Genomic DNA, 26483 nt, shown 5'->3' with positions numbered 1-26483 from the left:
CCTCCCCCTTTTTCCACCCCTTTTTCTTACTTTATTCCCTCCCTGTCTCTCTCTTCACCACCAGCGTCCTCTCTTTTTCTCTCCTGCTTCACACTTCTCCCTCTCTCTACTTCTCATATGCTGTACCCTCTGAACTCTTTTCATCATGTTGTGCAGCCACTGAGCCATCTGATTAAAGACCTGCCTCCCACTACCCTATTATCCCCTTCTTGTCTCATGTATCCTTCCCTAACCCATTCCCACCTCCATTTACCCGAGCAATTGTTTTCAATAATCTGAGTGAGTGTTTATGTGTATGCTCTTACTAGAGAAAGAGCAAGAGCTTGAAAGCCAGTGTTAACTGTTTTCTATTAAGCTCTTCTGTAGCCACAGACCTAATCTCTACAAGTAAGTGGTTGCCTTTCCCTTATTTTATAAATCAATCCTAATTCATATTTTTGTTATTCCACTCCAATTTTGTGCTATTTGACTTTTTCTTACTCCACAACATTTATCCCTACATTTAACTTCTTTATCAAATTGACAATTCCTTGATGCCTCTCGATTCAGCCCATCACCAGATTCCTACATTCAGTTAGGTTATACCAGAAGTTTCTTTTCTCCCCAATTTGATTCAGAAGCTTTTCATTAGTAATCCAGTCAGCCCATCATATCTTCAGCATTCTTCAGTAGCTCCATATTTTAAATGTTTTAATTCTTTACTTGTCTTATGTATCTGGAGCTAGTTTTGTTTTCATTTATTTGTGAAACATAAAATCATTTCATACACATACAGCTGTATTTTAGCATCTAGTGTTTTTGTTCTTTTCTCAGACAATAACTGATGCAGGTTTATCTATTACTACACTGTCAATCTCTCCTAATCTTTATCTGTTATTTTTTTCTGCCAATGTTAATGCCCATATTTTAGCTTGGGCTCAAAATAATTTGAAACTGCCAGTCAATTAAATATTCTGACTTATTCATCAGTTTGCCTTTAGTTCAAGCTCTACTTTCATATTTGTATTGCAGGTCTAAACTATTTAGGACAAGACAAGCTGCACATTTGTAATTTACACAATTTGTTTCCCATTTCTTTGCTAATACAAATGTATTGCCCTTCAACACTTCCTGCATCTCTGTCTTTGGAAATGATTTATAGGAAATATGTGGTTACATAAGACAAGGAAAGAAATATCAATGGGCGGGAGTGTTTGATAAAAGTAGAAGTGTTATGCTACTAATCAGTTCTGACCTTGTAAACAGTCTCTGACATTTATCATGTTATTCCAACCTAAATGACAGCAACTCCAGATAAGATCTTACTTCGTTTCATAGCCAAGATAATGACCTCTAATTCACACAGTTCAGTAAACTACACCTTATAAGAAGGCCAAGAACTCTCTAGTTGTCATTGTTGTATGTCTGCTGAATCAAAATATACAGAATGCCATCCACCTGGAAGAGGCCAGCTGATGTGCCATTTCCGCAAGTTTGGGCAAGATGTGAAGGCAAAACAATTTTAGCAGATGGTTCTAAGCTTCTCTATAGAATACAGGACATCACTCCTGAAATGCACGAAGAGGTTCTTGACAAGCTCATGATGGTACATTTTGTCCAGGATGAGGATCTTAGCAAGACAATTAATTTAATGGGAGATAAAACATCTTTGGAAGAACTTAGAATGATGTGGAAAGAATCACTACAACAGAATGTTGGTCTTGTAGCAATAAGAGAATATCCAGATGGCCAAGAAGAAATAATTGGGGCCAATATAACATGTGTTGCCAGCAAAGGCGAGAAATCAAATTCTGATGAGGTAAGAACACTTTGCATACATATTGGAATTTACAGATATTGAATAACTTTTCCATTGGTTGTAATCTTATCAGTGTCAAAGATCATTCTTGGGCTGTTTCAAAGTATTTACCTAAACAATTATGGAATTATGAGGGTTAATGTTTAAATACTTCATTACCTTAGTTTCTGTGTCCTGGTAAGAATGTCTAAACTCTCTTCTTCCAAAACACGGCAGCTTTATTAGCCTTGTCATGCACTGTGCAAGCAGCATCAATCCTTGGGCACATGAGAAAATGTTGAAACAGCTATGTTTCACCACATTCACACTGGTCATCTAGCCCCACTTAACCATTTTCACTTTATGTTGTGTCAATTCTGTCAGTCTATTCAGTGCCCTCTGTGTACTATAATTTAGTTGTTGCACTACTGTGATTTTTTTTCTTTAGGGTGCAGGTTTTCTTTCTGAAAATTGTCCAGCCATAAAGATATGCTGTAGTCCTCAGGTCCAGCTTCTAGTGGTAATGTCCATTGGATAGAACTCTTCCTTGATTTAAGATAAGATGGAACTGTTTGGTGGTTAAATATTAAGTGCCATGGGTCACTTTGTTGTTTTTTCCTCTCTGTTCAAAGGTTTCACATTTAATCTATCATCCTTATTAGGAGCTTTTCTGGCTATTAGCATGACTTCTATCACTGGTTCAGGTTTGCATCAGCAAAAAATGTTAAATCATAACATTGTTCACATCTTACATTCAGTAGTTTGCCTCCCCCCTCCCCCCATATATCCTTTATGTGGTTGGGCAAGTAGTCCACAGCTTCAAGAAAAGCAAGGGAAAATTGCCTCCAGAAGCAACATTTCTGACAAAATACTATGGGTACAAAACCAATTTTTAGACTGAGGAGCGCTTTATTGAACAAATATATAATATAAAAGATCTTGAAGAAACATTTTATTTACTTTTTATTTATTTTGAAGTAAGTTTCACTTTTACTGACCAGAAATTACACAAAAAAAAAATGAGTAGAATGAGTTTGACAAGGGTAGCCTTTAGCGTATCGGAAGAGAGGCTTTGAGTTTATGTTCCATGAATTTATTCAGGTAACTAATATCCATCAACAGTAAAACAGTAGTAAGTTTATATCTACTGTTGAATTCTCTCTAAATTATTGAAAAGGTCTTTTATTCTATAATAGTATCCCACATGAGCAAAGATAATATTTTTAGCAAATCGCAATTTGGATTTCAGAAGAGTTGCTCAACTTAGAATGCCATTTACACATTCACTCACCAAATTTTTAAGTACCGTATAACATAGTAGCATCAGTTAGTATTTTATGTAACCTATCTAAGGCATTTGGCTGTGTGAATCACAGCAATTTTCTGGGTAAACTGAGGTTTCATGGAATTAATGGTATAGCAAACCAATGGATACTGCCATATTTAACTGAAAGAATTCAGAAAGTTATACTTAGTGATGCAACCAATGTAAGGAGTGGACATTCTTCTGTCTGGAGAGAAATCACTTACAGTGCTCCATGAGGCTCTGTCTTAGGTCCACTGTTGTTTCTCATAAATGTAAATGACCTTCCATCTTAAATACAACAAGCAGAATTAGTTCTTTTTGTGGATGACACTAGTATTGTAATGAATCCAAACATATGTACTGCAACAGAAGAAACAGTAAATAATGTTTTTAAAAGTATTACTGAGTGGCTTTTTGCAAAAGGTATCACTATCAATTTCAAAAAGACAAAAAAAGACGTTCAGTTCAGCACATCTGTAGGCAGTACAACAATAAATAGTGAAAGAGATTCCAGTGTGTTCCTCTAAGAAGAAATACGCCAAGAGCACTTTGACTAAGTAGATCTGGTGTGGGGAGTAGACAGCTCTCACACACATTGAGGGGATGCAGACACGGAAACAAACATCAGACGCCACAGGCACCAGTTGCTGTTCACTGGTGCTGATTACACATCTGCTCATCAACGCAGCCCAAATTCTATGCCGGGTGAATGTAAAACAGAACTTTATTGTTTGAATACAATGTGGTATATGCTGATGCATGAACTATATTAGTGTAGTTATTATACTTAAAGTTAATTTTTAAATGCTCACAAGGTCCAAAGTGGGTAAAAATATGAATAACGAACAGCAAGTTGGGGAAACTCAAGAACCAACAATGGCTATGAGAGCTACAAAAGAAGGACCTAACTGGTTGGAATTAGTAAATTTGATCAAACCTTTAAATGATAAATTAGAAGATCAAAGTACTCAATTAAATACTAATATCAATATAATAGAGGGAAACATATCCATCCACACATATACAGACACAAGCAGACATATTTAAAGACAAAGGGTTTGGGCAGAGACAGAGATGGACATCTCTGCCCAAACCCTTTGTCTTTAAATATGTCTGCTTGTGTCTGTATATGTGTGGATGGATATGTGAGTGTGTGCGAGTGTATACCTGTCCTTTTTTCCCCCTAAGGTAAGTCTTTCCGCTCCCGGGATTGGAATGACTCATTACCCTCTCCCTTAAAACCCACATCCTTTCGTCTTTCCCTCTCCTTCCCCTCTTTCCTGATGAGGCAACAGTTTGTTGCAAAAGCTTGAATTTTGTGTGTGTGTTTGTGTTTGTTTGTGTGTCTATCGACCTGCCAGCGCTTTCGTTCGGTAAGTCACATCATCTTTGTTTTTACATACAATTAAATACTAAATTAGATGACCAGAGGACAGATTCAATTGCTCAAAATGATACTTTAAGTAAGGAACTAAATGCAACTCTAAGTAAAGAAATAGGTTTGGTACATTCTAGTTTAAATGCTCAGAGCATAGTTCTAAATAACCAGAGTGGAATCTTGAGTAGCCAAGCAACAAATCTAGGTTTGTTAAATGCCAAAGTTGATGCACAGAGCAAAGAATTTAGTAATCTATGCAAAGGCATGGATGTTTTAAAGACTGAATTTGACACCCTAACTAGTAAAGTAAAAAAACTGAAATTAGATTTAAAGAAGGAATTGGCTGATTCTTTAAATGTTCATGTAAATCAAATGTTTACTGACTTCAGTCAAAAACAGAAAGATAATTTTCAGGATCTGTCAAAAAGATTCAAACTGAATATTGAGGAGAAATATAATAGTGTAGAATCAGAGATTAATGAGAAGTTAGGATAATTGGAGGATGTTTGTAATGCTAAGTTTAATGCTGTAAAGCAGGGATGGCATACTTTGAAAGAGAGCATTGATAAGCATAGCGAATTAATGCCTGTCATTCAATTGCAAATTACAGGTGTAAGTACACAAGTAGACAGTGTAGAAAGAAGCTTCAAAGAGAAGATAGCAAGCTCTGATGTTATAAATGTAAGTAGTCTGGAAGAACAGGTAGAAGAAATTATAGATCGGAAAGTCACTGAGAGAATAGCCTCTGGGAATGCATTGCCTATGGCTTCTCCCGAACTTAATGGTACCCGAAAGGGCATAGATGAACTCTGGAGAGAAGTTAAACTTGTCCAGGAAAAAGTAGAAAAATGAGGAACTTCACCCAATGTTGTGTTTACTAGTGAAGTAGCTACTGATTTGAAATGGGGAGTGAATTCTGGGTTATCAAGACAATTCCCTAAATTCCAGCCTGACAGAGAGGTACATCTAACAAATTTTTTGAAAAGTTCAACCAAGCTTTGCCAAAGAACTGGGAAGATTCTAAAAAGATTGAATTTGCTGTGGGGTACCTTTTAGGGGAAGCCTCAGAATGGGGTACTGTAAATATTGAGAACTTTTCTTCATGGGGAGATTTCCAGAAGAAATTTAAAGATAATTAGTGGTCTGCTAGTGCACAGGCGAAACTAATATCAGATTTGTGAGACCAAGAATACTACAATAATACTGCCGGCCGTGGTGGCCGTGCGGTTCTAGGCGCTCCAGTCCGGAGCCACGCTGCTGCTACGGTCGCACGTTCGAATCCTGCCTCGGGCATAGGTGTGTGTGATGTCCTTAGGTTAGTTAGGTTTAAGTAGTTCTAAGTTCTAGGGGACTGATGACCACAGCAGTTGAGTCCCATTGTGCTCAGAGCCATTTGAACCATTTTTTACAATAATACTTGGGGTACCATGAGGAAATATTTCAACTGGCATCTAACATGGACGAAGTTTTTAGATAAGCCAATGGAGGAAGAGGGGTTGGTTCGAATTTTAATTAGATGAGTACCCATCTATGCAAGAAAAGACATCTTGTGTAATGGCTGGAAAATGGTTGAAGAATTGTTATTCTTCATTGATGCACTAGATGCCCTGAATAAAGACTGTAATGAAACTTTACATCAAGGGGAAAATTCGAATTTCAAAAAGGAATAGTGGGAATAATTTCAAACAGCATGAAGTGAACATTGTGAAAGTATGCCAGTATAATAAGCAGAATTGCAATGACCATTATCAAAAGAAGCATCCACCTTCGAATCTAGGTCCAGTAACCTTGCAGGAATTTTTATCAAGTAACTCTAGAATCCAGAATGGTAATGTAATATCCTGATTTGGTAACCAACCAGTAATTAGTAATAATGAGGAAAACGTGGTGCGATCTGGATCCAGGGCCAGGGCCCAGGTTGTAGAGATTCATAATAAGTATCTTAATTTCATGCACAGAATACCTACAAAAGAATGGTTACTCCTAGAAGAATCAAACCTAGTTATCAACACTCCACAACCTGTAATAGTAGGGACTGTGGAGACTTCTGAAGTTAACATATTTTTGACTCAGGGAGTGAAGTATCACTCAGTTCAGACTAAACAGCGCTTACCATTATTGCCAGTAACTGGAGTTTATATAGTTGGAATAAGAGGAACAAAAAGTAAGATTGTAAAGGACGAAACTCAAGTGCACTGCAGCATTGGAAATTTCATCAAACACTGTTAATAGTAGAGAATATCAGTAGAGATATATAATTTGGTTTAGATTGGTTATTAGCATTTAAAGTCATCTTAAACTTTGATGAAAATCTTCTATGTTTTGGGAAAGGGGACAGTAGATATTGGACACCATTTGTGACAGATAGCTGTATTGGAAAGCAAACAACTGAGTGTCAGTGTCTGCGATTAACAGCTACAGCACAACTGTCACCCATGACTGACAATGTAGATCAAGTAACACATCAAATTGACATAGAAGACAAGGTTAACAAATCTCTAATATTAACTGGTGAACAAAAATGAGATTTATATAAAATTCTAATGGAATAGGAAGTAGTATTTCTGATCGTCCAGGTAATATCCGTGACTACATATATAAGTTCAAAATCAAAGATGACACTCCATTCTTCTGTAAGCCATATCCAATACCTGTAAGTTTGAAAGAAGCTGTTAAGGAGGAAATCAACAAAATGATTGATAACAATATAATAGAATGTAGTTCTAGTGTAATGAATAACCCTTTGGTAGTGGTGAAAAAAGCTACAGGTGGGGTATGATTAGTGTTAGACGTGATACAGTGAATAAACATATAGAGACAGACCTTTTAACATCAACTAATTGTTATCCAAATTTGAGAAAGCAAGGTTTTTTAGCACAATGGACCTGACTGTGGAATATAGGCTAATTAGGTTACATCCAGAATCAAAAAAGTATACAACATTTTTGTTTGATGGTAAATCATATCATTTCCATGTATTGACATTATGACTTAATATTTCTGTATCCATGTTTATATGTGCGCTGGCTGAAGCATTAGGGAGAGGTTTATTGAAGGATTTAATAATATATGTAGATGGTACCCTGCTAATATCAGCTTCTTGGGGAGAACATTCTCTAACCTTGATTGAGACCCTGAAGAAATTTAAAGAGAAAGGTATTACAGTGAAACTGTCTAACTCGTACTTTGCTCACCAAGACCTTAAGATTTTAGGCCATATTGTAGGGGTGCACGGAATTAGACCAGACCCTGAATGCATCAAAGCTATTAAAGAATGTCCACACCCTAGAAATGTAAGACAGTTGAAGGGATTTATAGGTATGGCAGGATACTATCGACAGTGCATACGAGGTCAAGAACTGAACGACCCGAAAATTTTACATTTATTAAGGAAGGGAGTACCGTCGATTTGGGATCAAGAGGCAAACAATGTGTTTGAAAGCATTAAAAGTGCACTTGTCGAATCACCCATATTACATCATCTGGTTATGGGCAAACCATTTAAAATTTGAAGAGATGCATCTGATTACAGTATTGCTGCAGAACTTTTCCCAGGAGAGTGGGATCTAAATAATGTAGAACACTGAACCATAGCTTTTGCTGGCCATAGTCTAAACAAGAATGAATTAAATTACACGACTATCGAAAAAGAACTGTTGGCAATTGTATGAAGAATCCAAAAATTTCAAACACTACTATGGGGTTCAGAAATGCATGTTTATACAGATCATCAAGCTCTATCCTTTCTAATGAGTAGTTGATTGTTACACAGTAGATTAATGCGATGGACGATTTTCTTACAGGAATATGGTATTAGGATACAGTATGTAAAAGGTTCTGAGAATATTGTACTGGATGCTTTGTCTAGGTTACCCATGGAATGGAAGAATTAAAACTTACAGAAGGACCTGGCATTATTTTTGCAATTAATTTTATGTCAGTAGAATACTGGAACATCAGGGTACTGGAGATGGCTCAAAGAATAACAGAAAATATCCATCATGATCCCTATTTTACAGAAATGTTTACTATGTGTATCCTGAATTCCTTACCTTCTAATCAAGTAGGAAAATGGAAAGTCATAGGTCATAATTTGTTTTAGAGAGATACCGTAACAACGTTGGCGTTTATGCTTTGTGGAGGTAATGGAGGACACACTTGTGTGGTATGTTCATACAGGATATGGACACTTTGGAATCAAAATGTGTATAGTCCATATGAATAAGTTTTATTATTTTAAGAAGCTATGGCATAAAGTAGCATCTTCAATTAGAGCCTGTCAAATCTGTCAGAAGGTAAAAGAGAATAATACTTGTGACTATAGACTTTCCCAGCGTAAACTATTGATGAAGGTTTCTCGGGTCTCCAGCCGGGTGATAGCGTTGATATCTCACGACATTTCGGGAAGTGTCATACTACCCATCTTCTGTCAAAGTGTCGAGATTCGTGGAGAGCAGGCTATTTGTATGTGCGGTCGCCCCCCTCCACTGGACCTCTGGTGGCTGCGGTGGACCAGCAGCGTGCGCGCGGTGGTGGGGATTGCAGTCACCCCTAGCGGCCGCATTCGGTTCTCGGTGTAAGCCTTCTGTCTGCATCCACGGTGGAGGACATTGACGGGCGCGCTCCCGATGGAATGCCGCTATCGCAGGGTTCCATGCTGTGCTGAGTTGGTATCCCTCATCTCTGTTGACCAGGTTATCGTGAATCCTTATTTCTATGGATTCTTTGATAACACTTTCCCAGAAGCCAGATGCTCGGCACAGTACCTTCGTGTTTTCGAAGTTGAAGGTGTGTTCTTCATTTATGCTGTGTTCTGCTACGACTGATTTTTCTGTGTGACCCAGTCGCACACATCTGGTATGTTCTTCGCAGCATTTAGATATGCAGCGCTTTGTTTGCCCAATGTATTGTTTTCCACATTCGCACGGTATGCTGTATACTCCTGGTGTGTTAAGGTTCAGCGCATCTTTGGCAGAACCTAGGAGCTGCCTCGTCTTCAGTGGTGATCGGAGAATGGTTTTGATATTGTATTTGCCCAGAAGTCGTGCAATTTTGGCCGTGAGCGGACCCACGTATGGAAGGAATGCGAGTCGTTTGCCTTCTTCTTCTTCTGGGGTTCTCACTGCTTCCTTCTTCCTTTTATGCACCCTGTTGATCTGCGTTTCACTGTAGCCATTTTGGTGAAAGACTTCCCTCAGGTGTTGCAGCTCGGATGGTAGGCTGTCTTTGTCAAAGACTGCGTGCGCCCTATGTACCAGGGTGGTCAGTATTGTTTCTCTTTGTGCTGGATGGTGGCAGCTTGTTGCATGAAGGTATAGGTCTGTGCATGTCTTCTTCCTATGTACTGCATGGCCTAGTGAACCATCTCTTAATTAAAATATCAAGGAAGGGGAGGCATCCATTTTCCTCCATTCCCATTGTAAATTTGAAGTTCGGATGGATGCTGTTGAGGTGTTCAAGAAACTCATCTAGTGCCTGTTTGCCGTGTCCCCACACGACCAAAGTGTCGTCGGCATAGCGGAATAAGTGCTTTGGTTTCTGTCTGGCAGTCTGAAGGGCCACCTCCTCAAAATCTTCCATATACAGGTTTGCAATCGCAGGAGCCAATGGGGAGCCCACGGCCACACCGTCGATCTGCTTGAAGAATTCCCCATTGCACTGAAAGTAGGTGGTCGTTAATGCATGTTCAAAGAGGCTGACTGTTTGTGGTTCAAAGTGCTGGGCTAAAAGTGCCAAGGAGTCTTGAAGGGGCACTTTCGTGAAAAGCGACATCACGTCGAAGCTCACGAGCAGGTCCTCCCTTTGTAGTCACATGTCCCTGAGTATTTTTACGAATTCAGCTGAGTTTCTCACATGGTGGTTGCAGTGTCCCACAAGGAGTTTGAGCAGTGTCGCTAGGTATTTAGCAAGTTCGTAACTGTGAGAGTTGATGGAGTCCACAATCGGTCTCAGAGGTACCCCTTCCTTATGGATTTGGGAGTCCATAGAGACGTGGTATCGCTGGCACTCTGGGGTACAGCCACTTCTTCATTGGCTCAGTTAGGTCAGATTTCTTCAGCAGAGCTATCGTCTTTCTACTCATTGTCGGGGTTGGATCCTTCTTCAGCCTCTTGTAGGCCTCGTCTTGTAGCAGAAGGTTTATTTTCTGCCGGTACTCGGCAGTACTTAATAGCGCTGTAGCGTTCCCTTTGTCCGCTGGTAGGATCGTTATATCGGGGCCATCTCTAAGGGGCAGGAGAGCTGCTCATTCTTCCGCAGATATATTATTTTTAGGTAATCGAGATCTGTCGATTATTTGCAAGTTTCCTATCTGACTTTCTCTGCTTCCTCCTTTGGAAGCCCTCGTATTGCTTCTTCCGTGCCGCTGATAATGTCTCTTTTTCGGAATCGTTCTGGGTACGGGGGTGAAATTCAGTCCTTTTTTGAGGACTGTGATTGTGGCAATGTCCAATTCTTTTCCAGTCAAATTGACCACGGCTCTGGTGTCATTCATCTCCTTTTTTGTCTTCTGAGTCCTGGCTAGTCTGTCGAATTTGCCGATTTGTTTAGATGTAGAGCCCCGTTTTTGCACCTCGCTGTTGGAGTACATGCTGCAGTCGGCCCGTTCCCACAGATAGGCTGGTAATGTCATTGCCAGTTGTAGGTGGCATGTGAGGAGGGTGCGTGCATTCCCATCAAGTTCTTTCCAAGTGAAATGAATGCACTCCCTTACTAAGGCCATGCCTGCCCATCGTAATATCCGGCCAGTCTTCTTAGATCCTCACATGCCACCTACAACCGGCAACGACAATCCTATAACCTTATTACCTAGAAAACTGGATATGACAATAATTAAAAAAACAAATCCAAGAGAATCACAGACTAAGAAAGAAAGTGATATTGGCATGGAATGAAATGAGTGGAGTATTTTATATTTGTATAAAATAAAATATAATATGAAGAGCTAAATAACTATTTTACAGTAGCATGATTTACAACAACAGATAAATCATGACTCTCTCTCTCTCTCTCTCTCTCTCTCTCTCTCTCTCTCTAAGTCTACATTGAGTGTACATGAGAAGGAGGTGTGAGCAAAGAAAAAGAACACAAACAAGAGTGGAATTGATTGTGATAGTCATTTAAGAAAAGTCAGTATAATAAATACTCTGGTAAAGTGACAAATTGTAGGATAGTGGGACTCGAATAGCCTAAGTAAGCATATTATCTACCGAATAGTGTATACAGACATGGTACCTACTGGAAGTGTAGAAGTTGATAAGTAGGGGAGGACTCTAGGGATTAGATGAAGTATTAAGAAGTATATGCGAAGTGTAGAGTAGATTTGTTACTTTACCAGAAAATACTTAATTATAGTATACATAGGAACGTATTCTGGGGTAATGAACCATGAGGCCTACTCAGAAAAGATAAGGGGGGCATACCCAGCATTTTTTAAGTATATAGTGCAGGTGTACCTACATGGAGATAGGATGACCTGTTGCCTAAGAAATAGGAATGTTTTATAAAGGGGTGTACCTACAAAAATTGAAAGAGGAAGTGCTCTCATATGGTCAACCAACAGGCAAGCTATAGGTATTGATCCTAGTGAAAAGGGACACTATCATGACAAAAGTCACAAAATTTTGTAGGGATTATTCTGGAAAGTTTGAATTCTATGTACCCCTAGCATTTATATGTTTTATGCAAGTTTACGAGTGTCAAAAGGAACACTTTCATGTTCCCCAAAGTTCCTCCAAACTACAACAGTTAATGAAGCTAGTACATACTAAAGGAAAAGTAGTACAGAGGATAGAAATAGGAAATAGAATACTCAAGTGTCATCAACACCTGCAGTTTACAATTGGAAATAAGGAAAGAGTGTTGTTGTGAATGATGTTATGTACATAATGATTATGTATAAAATATTGCATGTCCAATCTGATGGGGGGATATGTAGTGTTTCGAGAATTTCTGCACAAATTTAGAATCACTCAGCTTTCCACCATCTCGAACACGCGATATTTTAGATGTGAGTGGGAGAAAGGAACCCTGTCTACTGTGCGTCACCTGTCTGTGTGTGTGTGTGCAGGTTTGAATTATGTTGCACAAAGACAGTAGACACTGCAGTCGAACGGCACAGACAAGTAATTGTTGGTAGCACCATGGAAGTCGTAATGAAAGCTTGTGGCAGAACCGAGGAACTTCTGCGGTATTCTGTGCTGTTTTGTAACTGTGACTATTGTTAGTGACGATAGAAAAGTTGATTGGAAAAAGATTTTTAGTAACTTTTAACTTGAACTTGCTAGAGACAAGATAGGTGTATGATTTCTGTATAATATAGTTGTGGTTGGCAAGCCAACTCTGTTGTAAATGTAACTGTGCTTCTAATGTTTGCACATGCGAGTAGACTTACTTGACAGTATTTATTCATGTGGGGAGTGAGATTTGTAAAAGTTTGATGTTTAAATATACATCATTAAGTGAAGCAAAAGAAACTGTCTACGTCTACTTATTTTTATAAGTAGAATTAGCCTTGAGAAATTCCTGTTCCCAGCAATATACTGTGGAGAAGAAGAGAAAGGGAGTTTGCAGCAGCAGGCTAACCAGCTAGGAAAGTCAGCTGACCATCTCATGTAGGTCGTATCGTTAAAGAAGCTGAAGTTTGCACACACACTTCACCAATTCAGGTCATCCAAAATGTTAGACAGTAACTATTAACTTACAATGGTACTATAAAAAAAATAAAAATAAATAATTTTGATGATCAGCATGCAGCCACATTTACATATGAATGTAAAGGAACCTCGGGTTCTGTTGGGGACAGAAAAATAGGGTCAAGTGGTTTTGGGCTAGGGACCATTTGGACACCCAACAGAAGGATCATCTAATTGTAACTATCCTACAGTACTTGGTCAGAGTTTGAATATGATACACTTCCTCCAACTTTGGCAAATGGAGCAAATCAGTTGGTTCTTTTTGTGTTAGATCTGGTCCATGGTGCATCTTAAGGGGCTTATGGAGGCTCAATTTAGTTTATGGGCGGTTCCTGAAAAATCCCCAAAAAACATTTTTCATCATTTTTTCACCATCAGCAGCAGATACCTAAATAACTAACAGCAGCAAAGTGCTCAAATTTTAACGGTACATTCTCTAAGCTTTTTTCTAGAAATGCTATCTTCCCATTTTCAAAAATATTTATCTAAACACCCAAAAAACGTTATTTTCAAGATACCAAAACTGAGCTGTGGATTCCAAGACTGCTATGTGCAGTATCTCTGTTACCATCAGAAGGGCTCTTGGAACCCCATGTTGTAGTACTGAAGCAAATGTGTACTTAAAATCCAGTCTGAGGTGTAAAATTAATTTTGCTTTATGATATTTCTATTTCACAAGTCGTAAGAAAACTATCAAAATGTTACTGAACCATAATGTTCTTTTCATATTTGTGATATGCCCTGTTGTAGCAGAGAAAACAACAGAACCAGTGAAATATGTTCCTGTTTAAAAGACTCTGATTGAAAAGTGGGGTACCAGTTACCTCATTCTACGTTCCTCTGTCTCTTTAAAAAATATTCCAACAATTTTGGCATGTGAACAAGTTTGTGCTTTTTTGTGCTGAGAGAGGAGACAGTGACAGTGGGAAAGAGATATAAAAGTAATAAATAGCGGAAGGTACTAGACAGCTGTTGTGGTATAGAAAGTATGATGCAGTGGTAATTTGGGGGAAAGAGAGGGACACAGTGGCAGTGGAAGATATTGACAATGATAGAATATTCCTAGGAAAACAGTGAAGGAGACAGTGGCAGTGGGAGAGGATAAAGAGAAGAAGAAAGGGGAAGCATTTGGGAGCCAGTGCTAATGAGAGTCAGAGTGTATGACAGTGACAATGACGAAGTGAGAAGTAGTGACAGTGTGAGGAGACAGCATCAGTGGGAAGGAGTGATGAGATAGTAGCAGTAAGAGGGAGACAGTGGTGGTGACAGGAGAAAGTAATAGTGGGACAAAATGAAGGAGGCTGTGGCTGTGAGATAGGAGACAGTGGCATCAGAGATACACAAAGAGAGAATGACAATGGGTTGGGCTGAATGAGTGTGAATGGGCAAGTGGGAGTGGATGGGTACAAGTGACTTACAGAGATGAACTAGTGGGTGTGAGTGAGTTACAGTTAGGAGAGCTTGTAGGAGTGATGGGTGAGTTGCATGTTAACCGGAGCATGAATATGTTTGCATGCCAAAATTTTTGTAAACTTTTTATATTGCTAAGGAGGGTAGAATGAGGCAGCTCATACAAAACTTTTCAGTCAGAGTCTTTTAATCATATTGACAAGGACAGAATACTGCTAGGAAAAGAGTTACTTAACGACTTATTTCTATGTCACTGCCACCACATCTCGACATACGACCTTACATTTTACCAAGAAGATGTTCATCTTCTAATTGGAGCACCTGCTTTTTCCATAAAAACAAAACAAAAAATGCATTACTGGCAAACTTAATTTCTGACAAAGTCAATATATCATCCCTTATTTATATCACACTACGTGACAATCATATATAGTATAATAATAAGAAAAGTTATACAATGTATATTAAAAAGTCAGAAAGGTTGGATGGATGTAGGATTTTTGCTAATTAATAGTCAGTTTTATGGTTGCTTGCTTTAGTGCAGCACTACATCATAATAATTACATCAGAATGTTAGAAGTAGTCACAATCAAGCTACAGTAGCCCATTTCAAACAGTACTGTAACGTGCTTAAAAATGTTATTAGGAAGGCAAAGAGTGTGTTATATGCAAATACTCGTAGAATAGCTAATTCATAGGATAAAATTAAAATCATATGATCCTTGTGAAGGAAGTGCCTGGTCAGCAGCACAAGGTCAATGATATAAAGTCAGTTCGTAGTAAAAACATTTCTGTTACTGACAAGCCAGATGTATGTACAGTATTTAATGATCATTTTTGGAGAATTGCTGGTGAATTTAATAAAAACTTAGTTTCTACAGAGTGTCATATCACTCTCTTGGAAAATGCCTTTCTGAGACTGATGTCTGAAATACTCCTCCATGACACTGACAAAGGGGAGATTGAGTCAATAATCAAATCACTGAAGGCTAAGGACTCTTATGGATATGATGGAGTGTCTAGCAGAATATTAAAGTATTGTGCTGCACATGTTAGCCTTGTACTTAGCCATATTTGTAATTTTTCCTTTAAGAATGGTCAGTTTCCTGAATGATTGAAGTACTCAGTAGAAAAACTGTTTTATAAAAAGGGAGAAAGGGATAATGTAGACCTATTTTTATGCCATCACTGTTTGCTAAAGTCATTGAAAAGGCTGTGTATGTAAGGATAATTGATCATTTTATATCACATAATTTTTTATAAAATGCACAGTTTGGCTTTAGAAGTCATTTAACAACTGAAAATGCTATATTATCTTTTCTATGTGAGGTTCTGGATGAATTAAACAAAAGGTTTCAAATGATAGGCATATTTTTTGACTTAACTAAGGCATTTGATTGTGATCACAAAATATCGCTCCAGAAGTTGGACCATTGCAGAATATGGGGAGTAGCTCACAATTGGTTCACCTCTTACTTTAACAACAGACAGCAAAAGGTTATTATTGACAGTGTTGAGATGTGGGGTCTGAGTGGGGTACAGTCAAATGGGGGGTGCCTCAGGGATCAGTGTTGGGGCAACTCCTGTTCCTTATTTATATAAATAGTATTCCCTCTAGTGTTACAGGTAATTCTAAAATATTTCTGTTTGCTGATGACACTACCTTGGCAGTAAAGGATGTTGTGTGTAACATTGGCTCTGTTCCAAATAGTGCAGTTTGTGACAAAAATTCATGGTTTGTAGAAAGTAAACTAATGCTCAATCACAGTAAGACTCAGTTTTCACAGTTTATGACACACAATTCAACAATACCAGATGTTTTAATTCACAGAATGGGCATATGATTAGTGAAACTGAACAGTTCAAATTTCTAGGTATCCAGATAGATAGTAAACTGTCATGGAAAGCCCAAGTTCAGGACCTTGTTGAAAGACGTAATGCTGCCATTTTTGCTGTTCGAAAGGTGTCTGAAGTAAGTGATCATTTGACATGAAAGTTAGTCTACTTTGCTTATTTTCATTTGCTTACATCATACGGTATTATATTTTGCGGTAACTCTTCCCATTCTAAGAGGATATTTTTGGCTCAGAAAAGGGTGATTCGGGCAGTAAGTTGTGTAAGTTCATGAACCTCTTGTCGACCCCTGTTCATTAGTCTGGGTATTTTGACATTGCCTTCCCAATGTATATATTCATTACTGTCATTTCTTGTTAACAATATCAGCTTATTCCCAAGAATTAAGCAGCTTTCACTCAGTTAATACTCAGCAGAAGTCCCATCTGCAGTCGGATCACACTTCCTTCACTCTTGTGCAGAAAGGTGTGCAGAATACTGCTGAATCCATTTTCAATAAACTACCAGATGAATTCAAAAATTTGGGCAGTAATCCACTCATTTCCAAATCAAAACTGAAGCGTTTCCTCATGGGTCAGTCCTTCTGTTCGGCTGACGAGTTCCTTGAAAAATTTAGCTGATTCTTATGTTATATTCTTGATTGTGTTTACTTAAACTAATGGCTTGACTTTTCTTGGGTTCATGAACATTATATTATTACTTTTATGTTGTAATTTCATGTATTGACACCTTCCATGAACTTGGAGATTTGCTCCTCAATTTGGTCCTATGGAACTAGATGTGGAAATAAATAAAATAAATAAATCAGCTTCAAATACAATGACATCCTTACACCTTATGTTACTTCCTGTCATCTCTGTTCTGAATTTCAAATAAGTTAAATGCCTACAATACTACTTGCCCTCTTTCTGTTGATTATTCTATTTTAGGATAGAAAATATGTTGAAGAATGAAACCAGAATGAAACGAAACAGATATCCATGCAGTGAGAGTCCACAATTGCCAACTGATGTACCTACTATAGAGCAATAAATTCCTTACATGTTTCTCCACCTCCACTCTATCATGAGTTCTAGATGCATTTCTTTGCCTGTATCCCCTGAAATTTTTACAGTTGTTATTAATTTGCTCAAAATTTCTTTTTATATGGTGACTATCAGTCAATGTAACTCTTTTTTATTTTTGGCACATAATTAAATTATTTTTTGATACTGCTTCTAGGAGCAGGAAGCAACAGTTTCTTGTCTTATCAGGCAGATTGTCCTCTACATCCAATATCATTGTTTATACATTTGAGAAATCACATTACTTTGTTTACTCAGACATGGAAAAATTCTATCATAGAACCTTTCCTAGTATTAACTGACTGCACACTTCTATATGACTTAATGTTAGTAGACTGCTTACAACTAATAAAAACAGCTTTAGCTGGCACAGTATACTTTCAAGAAAGTATGTTAGGAACTTGACTAACCTTTTCTAGTACCTTATATATATTTAATCTTTGCTCGTGTCTACTTACATCATCAGACACTTTCTCCACTTCCCCTGTTACTGATCATAAATCATTTGCATCTGACTGTTTTTATTAAATTTGAGTCAGATCTATAAGACTCACCAAATATTCTTTATTTACTGAAAATTTATAATTTCTGTTTCATAGAAATCTTTTTGACATGAATTAACTGTAACGTTCATCCTTTCATTGCATTGACTGCTTATTTCTTGAACCTTAATATCATTTTTTTTTCAGTAATTACTATTTCAAATTGTAACTTTAGACTGTCTTTTTCCAATTTACTTTCAAGAGTATTTTTCAGTGCATTAATTTCCTCCTTTAAACTGCTAATACCTGAACTGGAATTACTGTGTATGCTAATTATGTCCGTCTTAAGCTGATCCAGTCTATTAATTATTTCAAAACTAGGTCAGCTTTTTGCTTATCTATTTTGGAACTTAAACTAACAATACTTTGCAAAACAGAAAACTTATCTGTGGTATCAGAATTAATCTCCTGTTTAACTACTGGCTTGTCCTCTGTGTCTTCACCAACTCCATCACTCTTTCTACGAACCTGGTTAATAATTGGGGCTGAGCTAACCCTGTCATCTAACCCTTGGCTTACATTAAAATTTCCATTCATCCCAAAACTAAAATCAAATACAGATAGCAATTTGCAGTAATTGCTTAAATCCTCATTACTGGCTGTAGCTGAATCTAGTATACTCAGTGTTATTTACTCCTGCCATGGTTCTTGGATAAAAACACACTGAAAATTAAGCAAAACTACTCTCAACTTTGTTGTGAAGTTGTCATGCTGGGAGGCCATTGTGCTGCACAGATGTTACTCATTCCTATCAGCTGGTGGCTACTAGCAGTGATACTCCACTGTTTCACTGCATGATGCATCTTTTGTCACTCTTCTGTTCCCGTCCGCACTGCCTACTGGTGTTGCTGATCTTGACAAATCTCCACAACACCTCCTCCATTTCACTGTTTGCCTACACTGCACTCCACACAGTGTATCTATCGCTGTTAATTTTTTTCATTTGACATTTTTCACACTGTTTGGGAAAACTAATTTGTAATCAATGAAAAATGTCTGATATTGATTTCCCATCTGATGCACAGATCGACATGTTTTCATGTTACGTGTTCCTTACCATGTCAAACTTATCCCATCATTCTATCTCTGTGAATTCTGAATCTTGAATTTCAACAGTGGAAATGCATTGGGATATGATGAGGTATGTGTGTTAATTAAACACAATACAACATTGTTATTTATGGGCAGTTTATTCCCACAAAATATATTGATGATGTCCATATGCTTAGCTCGATGGTAATGTGCTTGCCTTCCATGCAAGTGGGCCCAGGCCCGATTCCCGGCCGAGTTGGAGATTTTCTCCGCTCATGGACTGGGTGTTGTGTTGTCCTCATCATCATTTCATCCTCATCACTGGTGTGCAAGTCACCCAATGTGGCGTTGAATGAAAAAAGACTTGCACTTGGCAGCCAAACTTCCCCGAATAGGGGCCTCCCGGCCAACGATGCCATATGCTCAATCCCATTTTTTCCATATTGATGATGCCAGATGTTATTTGCTAGCAAAGTCTCAAAATACATAATAACTGTTCACTATTCAGTTACATGCATGTATACGGTTAAAGTTTCATACTTAATTTTGCTCATGCACCATTGTCATTACATTAACATTGTTCTCAATAGTTCTGATGGTATCCCTGCACAGTACACATGTTACACTTCACATAGGCTTTTACCATTAACATTAACACATTTCGTGCTCTCGTGAATTCACAGTCTGATTGTCCCCTCCAATCTCATGTCTGGCTATTTCTAGTCTCTTCCTTTCGGTCGTAACATGTCGCTTTTAGTCTATTACCCAAAAGTGTTACATTAATTAATAATATGTAAGACTGAAATTATAAAGATAACCAGTCCATATTTCTAGGATAATTTGCTTAATGTACCCAATCTTTGGTATCTTATTTGTTTTACTGAAACCAAAGGCACTGCTTTCTGATATCATAATTGTTGTGTCGATTCCCTAAGGTCTCGACACAATGAGTGGCTAGGTGCACGCGAAACTAACGCAGACGGGCGTAAATTCTGAAACAGGAGACTGGATGAAAAACTATAAAGAAAAGAAGAGAGATTGTCATCTACTTAACTTTTAATGATGTTCTTCTTGTTGAAATACATCTCTTGCATAGTAGTAAGCAATTAGCAATGATACACATGGCGCCTTGCTAGGTAGTAGCGATGGACTAGCTGAAGGCTATTTAATCTGTCTCTCGGCAAATGAGAGGAAGACGTGATACGTCTTGTCGCAAGCTATGTCGTCCGTACAACTGCGGCGAGGTCATGTCCGTGTCTTGTGACCTGCCATGTGGTGGCGCTAGGATTGCGAGTACACAGTGGCGACACGCGGGTCCGACATGTACTACAGGACCGCGGCCGATTTAAGTTACCACCTAGCAAGTGTGGTGTCTAGCGGTGACACCACATTCCTCCCCCGCAAATCGGCGAACGGTCGTGAGATAAGGCTTCCGCCCGCCGTGGGGAGGACCCCATGTTGACGTATGCGATGAGGTGGGGAGCCTAACAACAGGCGAGGCTGTGCCACCCGCACCCGGCCATTCGGTCCGAGGGGAGCTAGGAAACGCCTGCAAACCTAGTCCAGGGTGCACGTCAACATGAGGTGTATGCGCACGTAATGAGACAGAAGGGTCGACCTCCATGTGGTCGGAGCACCCGACGGGCGAAGACGACATCTGGTCCGGAGCGGGCAAGAGGTCCATGGCGGAGGACGGCTGGTCACGGGAAGCAAGCGGCGGCGCGTGACCCAGGGAGGCGCGAGGCGGCTGCAGCGAAGCGTCCGCTGCTGGCGGCGCCGGCGGCGGCTGCGGCGGCGCGACGCCATGAGGCAAAATGGAAGGCATCGTCGGTAACACCTGGGGATGAGGCGAGCCAGTAGATGGGTCCCCAAGGCGCTGACCTGACGGCTCCGTCGCTGAAAGCAGACGGGGAGCGGCAGAACCCAGGCGACGACAGAGGCGCAGCTGATTGAGATGCCGACGCACCTCACCAGAGGCCCCCAAAACCAAATACATCGCGCGGCCGAGGCAGCGAAGAATGCGCCCTGCGAGCCAACGCTGTGAACCGCGATAGTTGCGATAATAGACAACGTCGCCAGGAGCAAAAGCAGGAGTCTGCCGCTGCACAGGAACCTGATGTGGCGGATGCAACAAAGACATCAGAGTTCGATGAGGACGACCATGGAGCAATTCAGCCGGCGAGCGACCATCGCGAGGCTGAGAGCGATATGAGGACAAAAAGAGCAACAAAGCGTCCTCCCGAGAATGCGACTCTTTCAACTTCAACATCTGCGACTTGAAAGTCCGGACCAATCGTTCAGCGGCACCGTTTGACTGAGGCGAAAACGGCGCGGATGTCAGATGTTGAATACCATTGGCCTTGCAGAACGACTGAAATTCTGCGGACATGAATTGTGGGCCATTGTCGGAAACAATAGTCTGCGGAAGACCTTCAATGCAAAAGATAGCAGACAAGGCTTGGATTGTGGCAGAAGACGTCGTGGAAGACATCCGGACAACAAAAGGAAAATTACTGAAAGCATCGACCACAACCAACCATCGAGCATTCCAGAATGGACCAGCAAAATCGATGTGCAAGCGTTGCCAAGGGGAAGTGGCTTTCGGCCATGCAAAGAATTTCCGCGGCGGTGCGGATTGTTGTTCGGCACACGCCACGCAAGAGGAGCACATATCCGTAATCGCAGCATCGATTCCGAACCAAGTACAGTGCTGTCGAGCAAGTTGTTTCGTTCGCACTATACCCCAATGTCCTTGGTGAAGAAGCCGTAAGACAGAGGACTGTAACGAACGTGGGACCACGACTCGGGATTGATCATTATCGGAACGCAACAACAAAACACCACGTCGGACAAAAAGTCTCTCCTTGTGAGCAAAAAAACGGCGAACCAAAGGATCCTCGATCCGTGACTTTGACAAGGGCCAGTGCGTAGCAACAAAACGCAAAACAGTAGCAAGGACAGGGTCAGCAGCTGTGGCTGTAGCTACACGACGAAAATCAATCGGAAACGATGCGACCACGTCATCGGCTTCCGAATCAATGAACATGCAAGCAAGTTCGGAAGAATCGAATGCTGTATCCTCAGCAACAGGCAAACGGGACAACGCATCAGCGTTTCCGTGCTTAGCAGTGGACCGATACAAGATATCGTAGCGGTACTGCGAGAGAAAAAGTGACCAGCGAATGAATTTCTGCGCTGTACGTGGAGGTACAGGCTTGTTCGGATGGAAAAGCGATGTCAAAGGCTTGTGGTCCGTGATGATTGTAAAGTGACGACCATACAAGAAGTCATGGAACTTGGTAACACCAAACACGAGAGCCAAAGCTTCCTTCTCTATTTGGGAATAATTTCTTTGCGCAGATGAGAGCAATTTTGACGCAAAGGCAATAGGGCGATCATGCGAACCATCTTTGTGCGCAAGCACAGCACCGATCCCGAAATCCGATGCATCGACCATCAACAAAAGGGGTTTTCGGGGATCGAATGGCGTAAGGCAAGTATTTGAAAGTAACGCCGATTTCAACTGGCGAAAGGCGCGTTCGCATTCCGTCGTCCAGACGAACGGAACACCTTTACGGCGTAAGCGATGAAGCGGAGCTGAAATGGAAGAAGCATTGCGCACAAATCGGTGATAATAATTTACCTTACCCAGCACACTCTGTAGCTGTTTTAAGTTCTGCGGTGACGGCAAGTCCTGAATGGCACGAAGGTGCTCTGGACTCGGATGTATACCTTGGGCGTTAAGGACATGGCCCAGGTACGGTAAGTCACGAGCAAAAAACACACATTTGTCCTTCCTCAAGCGAAGACCATTCTGACGCAAGACCTGAAATAAGGTCCGGAGATTCTGCAAATGTTCGGCTTCTGTCTTTCCTGAGATCACAATATCGTCCAGATAGTTCGCAGCAGTAGGGACCGACGCACAAATAGTTTGTAAATATTGCTGAAACAAAGCAGGGGCGGATGCACACCCGAATGGCAGTCTTTTGAAGCGATACAAGCCAAGATGCGTGTTTACCACTAAGACGCGCTGGGATTCTTCGTCCACAGGTATTTGCAAGTACGCATCTGCTAGGTCCAATTTTGAAAAATATTTTCCCGGGCATAGTTTGTCAAAAAGATCTTCCGGGCGGGGCAAAGGAAAAGTAGCAGTCACAAGTTGTGGATTCACAGTTGCCTTGAAGTCCACACAAAGTCTCAGTTTTCCGGAAGGTTTTGGCAAAATGACTAAGGGTGAGGCCCAGAGAGAAGCCTGCACACGTTCAATTACACCTTGAGATTCTAACTCGGCCAATGTTCTTGCGACCTCATCACGCAATGCGTGGGGAACATTGCGCGCTCTGAAAAATTTCGGTTGCGCGTTGTCTTTCAATTCCAAATGTGCAGCATAGTTCGTAGCGCAACCAAGGCCCGGTGCAAAAATGTCTGCAAATTCTTCACAAAGACTAGAAACACTGGCGGAAGGCACAGTCTGATTCACTGAAAGGACCTGATTTACAATAGACATATTAAACAATTGAAACAAATCTAAACCAAACAAGTTCACTGCACTAGAGGAACGAAGAACATAAAATGACACAAGTTTTGTCTGTCCCTTGTATGTTGCAAGAAGGCTGCACTGTCCTAACACAGGTATATGCTGTCCCGAGTAACTAGTTAACGTAACATTTGCGGCACGCAATGGCGGGGCGCCCAGTTGTTTGTACGTGTCGTGATTGAGCAAGGAAACTGCAGCTCCGGTATCGAGCTGGAATGGTATCACTTTTCCTGCAAAGTCTAAGTCCACAAAAAGCTTATTGTCTTGTTGACGACAAGAGCGACTGTCTCGTGCAATTTGAACTGATACAGGTCCAGAAGCACTTGCAACTTTACGGGATTTCCGGCGACGTCGACGCACACTTTGGGTGGGACGAACACAGTCACTGTTAGCTAAAGTGTCACTGGACGGGTGGGCATGAACTACATGAATGTCCATGGGCGAAGGTCCACGATCCTGATTGTCCTGGGTTCGATTCCGGCGCGAAGCAAAGGGCCTGGAATTTGTGTGATTGTCGGATCTTAACTTTTTCTGGCAAACACTTTGTACATGTCCTTTCTTTTGACAGTAAAAGCAAATAGCTTGGCGTGACGGGCAATTTTCACGCGAATGTCTAATTGCACACCGCGGGCAAGATTTCACTGCATTTGCTTGCTTACGCGGCGCACGTGGTTGCAAGCTAGGCGGCCGCTGCGAAGTCGGGCGCGAGGGCCGCTCAGCGTCCCGTGCAGCGGGCCGGGCGGGCCGATTAATGTGACACACTGCTGGCGAAGTTTCAAATGATTCCTGAGCAAAGTCAAGTGTGTCTTGCCTGTCCAATATGTCTATCACTTGTTGCAGGGAGGGATTAACGAGTTTCAAAATCTGTTCCCTTATGCGAACATCAGAAACGTTCTGTGCAATTGCATCACGCACCATAGTATCTGAATATGGGAGGCCACATTCACAGGCAAACGCGCAGTCTCTAGTAAGTCCTTGCAAAGTTGCTACCCACTCCCTATTAGTCTGACCGGCCGTACGTTTTGTACGAAAAAACGTATACCGTTTTGCAACTACATTTACTGTTTCTTTGAAATAGGCATCTAAAGCAGACAAAATTTCTTCGTAGGACAGAGTTGCTACGTCGCGTCGGGGAAACAATTTCACTATCACACGGTAGGTAGACACACCGACACAAGAAAGCAAAAACGGCTGCCGCTCTTTACCTTGAATTCCATAAGCAGTGAGGTGGAAGTTGAACTGATCGGCCCACTCAGTCCAGCTTTCGGTTGTGGCCTCGAAGGGCCTAAATGGCGGTGCGACAGCGTTGTGTGGCTGCGGTAGCGAAGAAGCGGCTGCCGCCGCATCGGTTTGCAGCGCACGTTGACCCTGGACGAGCTGTCCAAGGGCTTCCAATAACGCCTGCGTCTGCTGATTCTGCAAGCGAAAAAATTCGGACAGTACATCTGGAGAATGCGGCGAAGCCATGACACAAGCAAATTAGAGCAAATATAACACAAAGACTGCAACGTGGGCGCGGCACCACACCTCGGCGCCAAAATATTGTTGTGTCGATTCCCTAAGGTCTCGACACAATGAGTGGCTAGGTGCACGCGAAACTAACGCAGACGGGCGTAAATTCTGAAACAGGAGACTGGATGAAAACTATAAAGAAAAGAAGAGAGATTTTAATATACTTAACTTTAATGTAGTCTTGTTCTTGTTGAAATACATCTCTTGCATAGTAGTAAGCAATTAGCAATGATACACATGGCGCCTTGCTAGGTAGTAGCGATGGACTAGCTGAAGGCTATTTAATCTGTCTCTCGGCAAATGAGAGGAATACTTGGTAGGTCTAGTCGCAAGCTATGTCGTCCGTACAACTGGGGCGAGGTCATGTCCGTGTCTTGTGACCTGCCATGTGGTGGCGCTAGGATTGCGAGTACACAGTGGCGACACGCGGGTCCGACATGTACTACAGGACCGCGGCCGATTTAAGTTACCACCTAGCAAGTGTGGTGTCTAGCGGTGACACCACAATAATGATACTGTAACTTCACCAAAAATTCCTTGACTTCTAAGAGAGCAACCATTTATAATCTGTACTCATCTGAGATGCTGTGTAGTATATGCCAGATAAGGACATTGTTATATTATAATGAGAGACCAAAGAGATGGCCATGTTTGATTGTTTATTACAATAAGCATGTCTCAGTGTGATTGCCATCTTCACGTTATCTACAAAATGTACATAGTTTGACACAATTTTTCAAATTTTTAAGTAGGTAATTTAACCTATTATTGTTTCAACCTTTGCTACATACATCAAGTGGTCTCAGTATCCATATGACATTGGTGTCTCTCTTGCCATCAGATTATTTTATAAGTTTGCTCCTTTACTGTTGCTGAAGCTATATTAGAAGTTAATTTTTTTGTTGAAATAGTTATTTATATAACTGTTGAATTATGGAAGTTTAATTCATAATGATGTTTCATGGTAGCTGTATAGGATATTTCAAAAAGGACTTTACAGCTTTAAAAATTCATATAAATTTATTGAAAGAAGATATAGAGCTGGGCTTAGTGTTATTTGTAGGAAAACACTTAGTTTTTTTTTTACCTTAAACTAAAGATGTTGTATGTGGCTTCTGATGGTTATCCTGCAAACTTCTCATTGGAAGTCAATTTCTTCCGAAACTTCACTGTAGCATTGCAGGTGTAACTTTCTCAGTAGTGGTGTAAATTCTTGCTCTAAGTTCAGGTAGAGAAGCTGGCACAGGAGGTACAAATACAATATGCTTGACGAATCCCCCCCCCCCCCCCCCAAAGAAAAAAAAAAAGAAAGAGAGAGAGAGAGCAAGTGGTGTCAAGTCTGCAGTACATGGAGGCCACTTAATTGACGCATCAAGGC

At 40.6% G+C, this 26483-nt stretch overlaps 1 protein-coding gene across 1 annotated transcript in view; it reads left to right on the top strand.

Moving 5' to 3' along the window:
• The first annotated feature begins 1320 nt into the window (after positions 1 to 1320).
• The window catches only part of LOC126194861 (uncharacterized), a 38528-nt gene continuing 13365 nt past the window's right edge, over positions 1321 to 26483 (top strand). The window contains exon 1 of the mRNA XM_049933206.1: positions 1321 to 1798. Coding sequence (XP_049789163.1) covers positions 1427 to 1798 — 372 coding nt within the window. The 5' untranslated portion in view covers positions 1321 to 1426. The remainder of the gene's footprint in view (positions 1799 to 26483) is intronic.

The sequence above is a fragment of the Schistocerca nitens genome, chromosome 7, assembly GCF_023898315.1.
Source record: "Schistocerca nitens isolate TAMUIC-IGC-003100 chromosome 7, iqSchNite1.1, whole genome shotgun sequence".
Taxonomy (NCBI): domain Eukaryota; kingdom Metazoa; phylum Arthropoda; class Insecta; order Orthoptera; family Acrididae; genus Schistocerca; species Schistocerca nitens.
The sequence above is the reverse complement of the archived record's forward strand: the minus strand, read 5'-3'. Positions and strand labels throughout refer to the sequence as shown.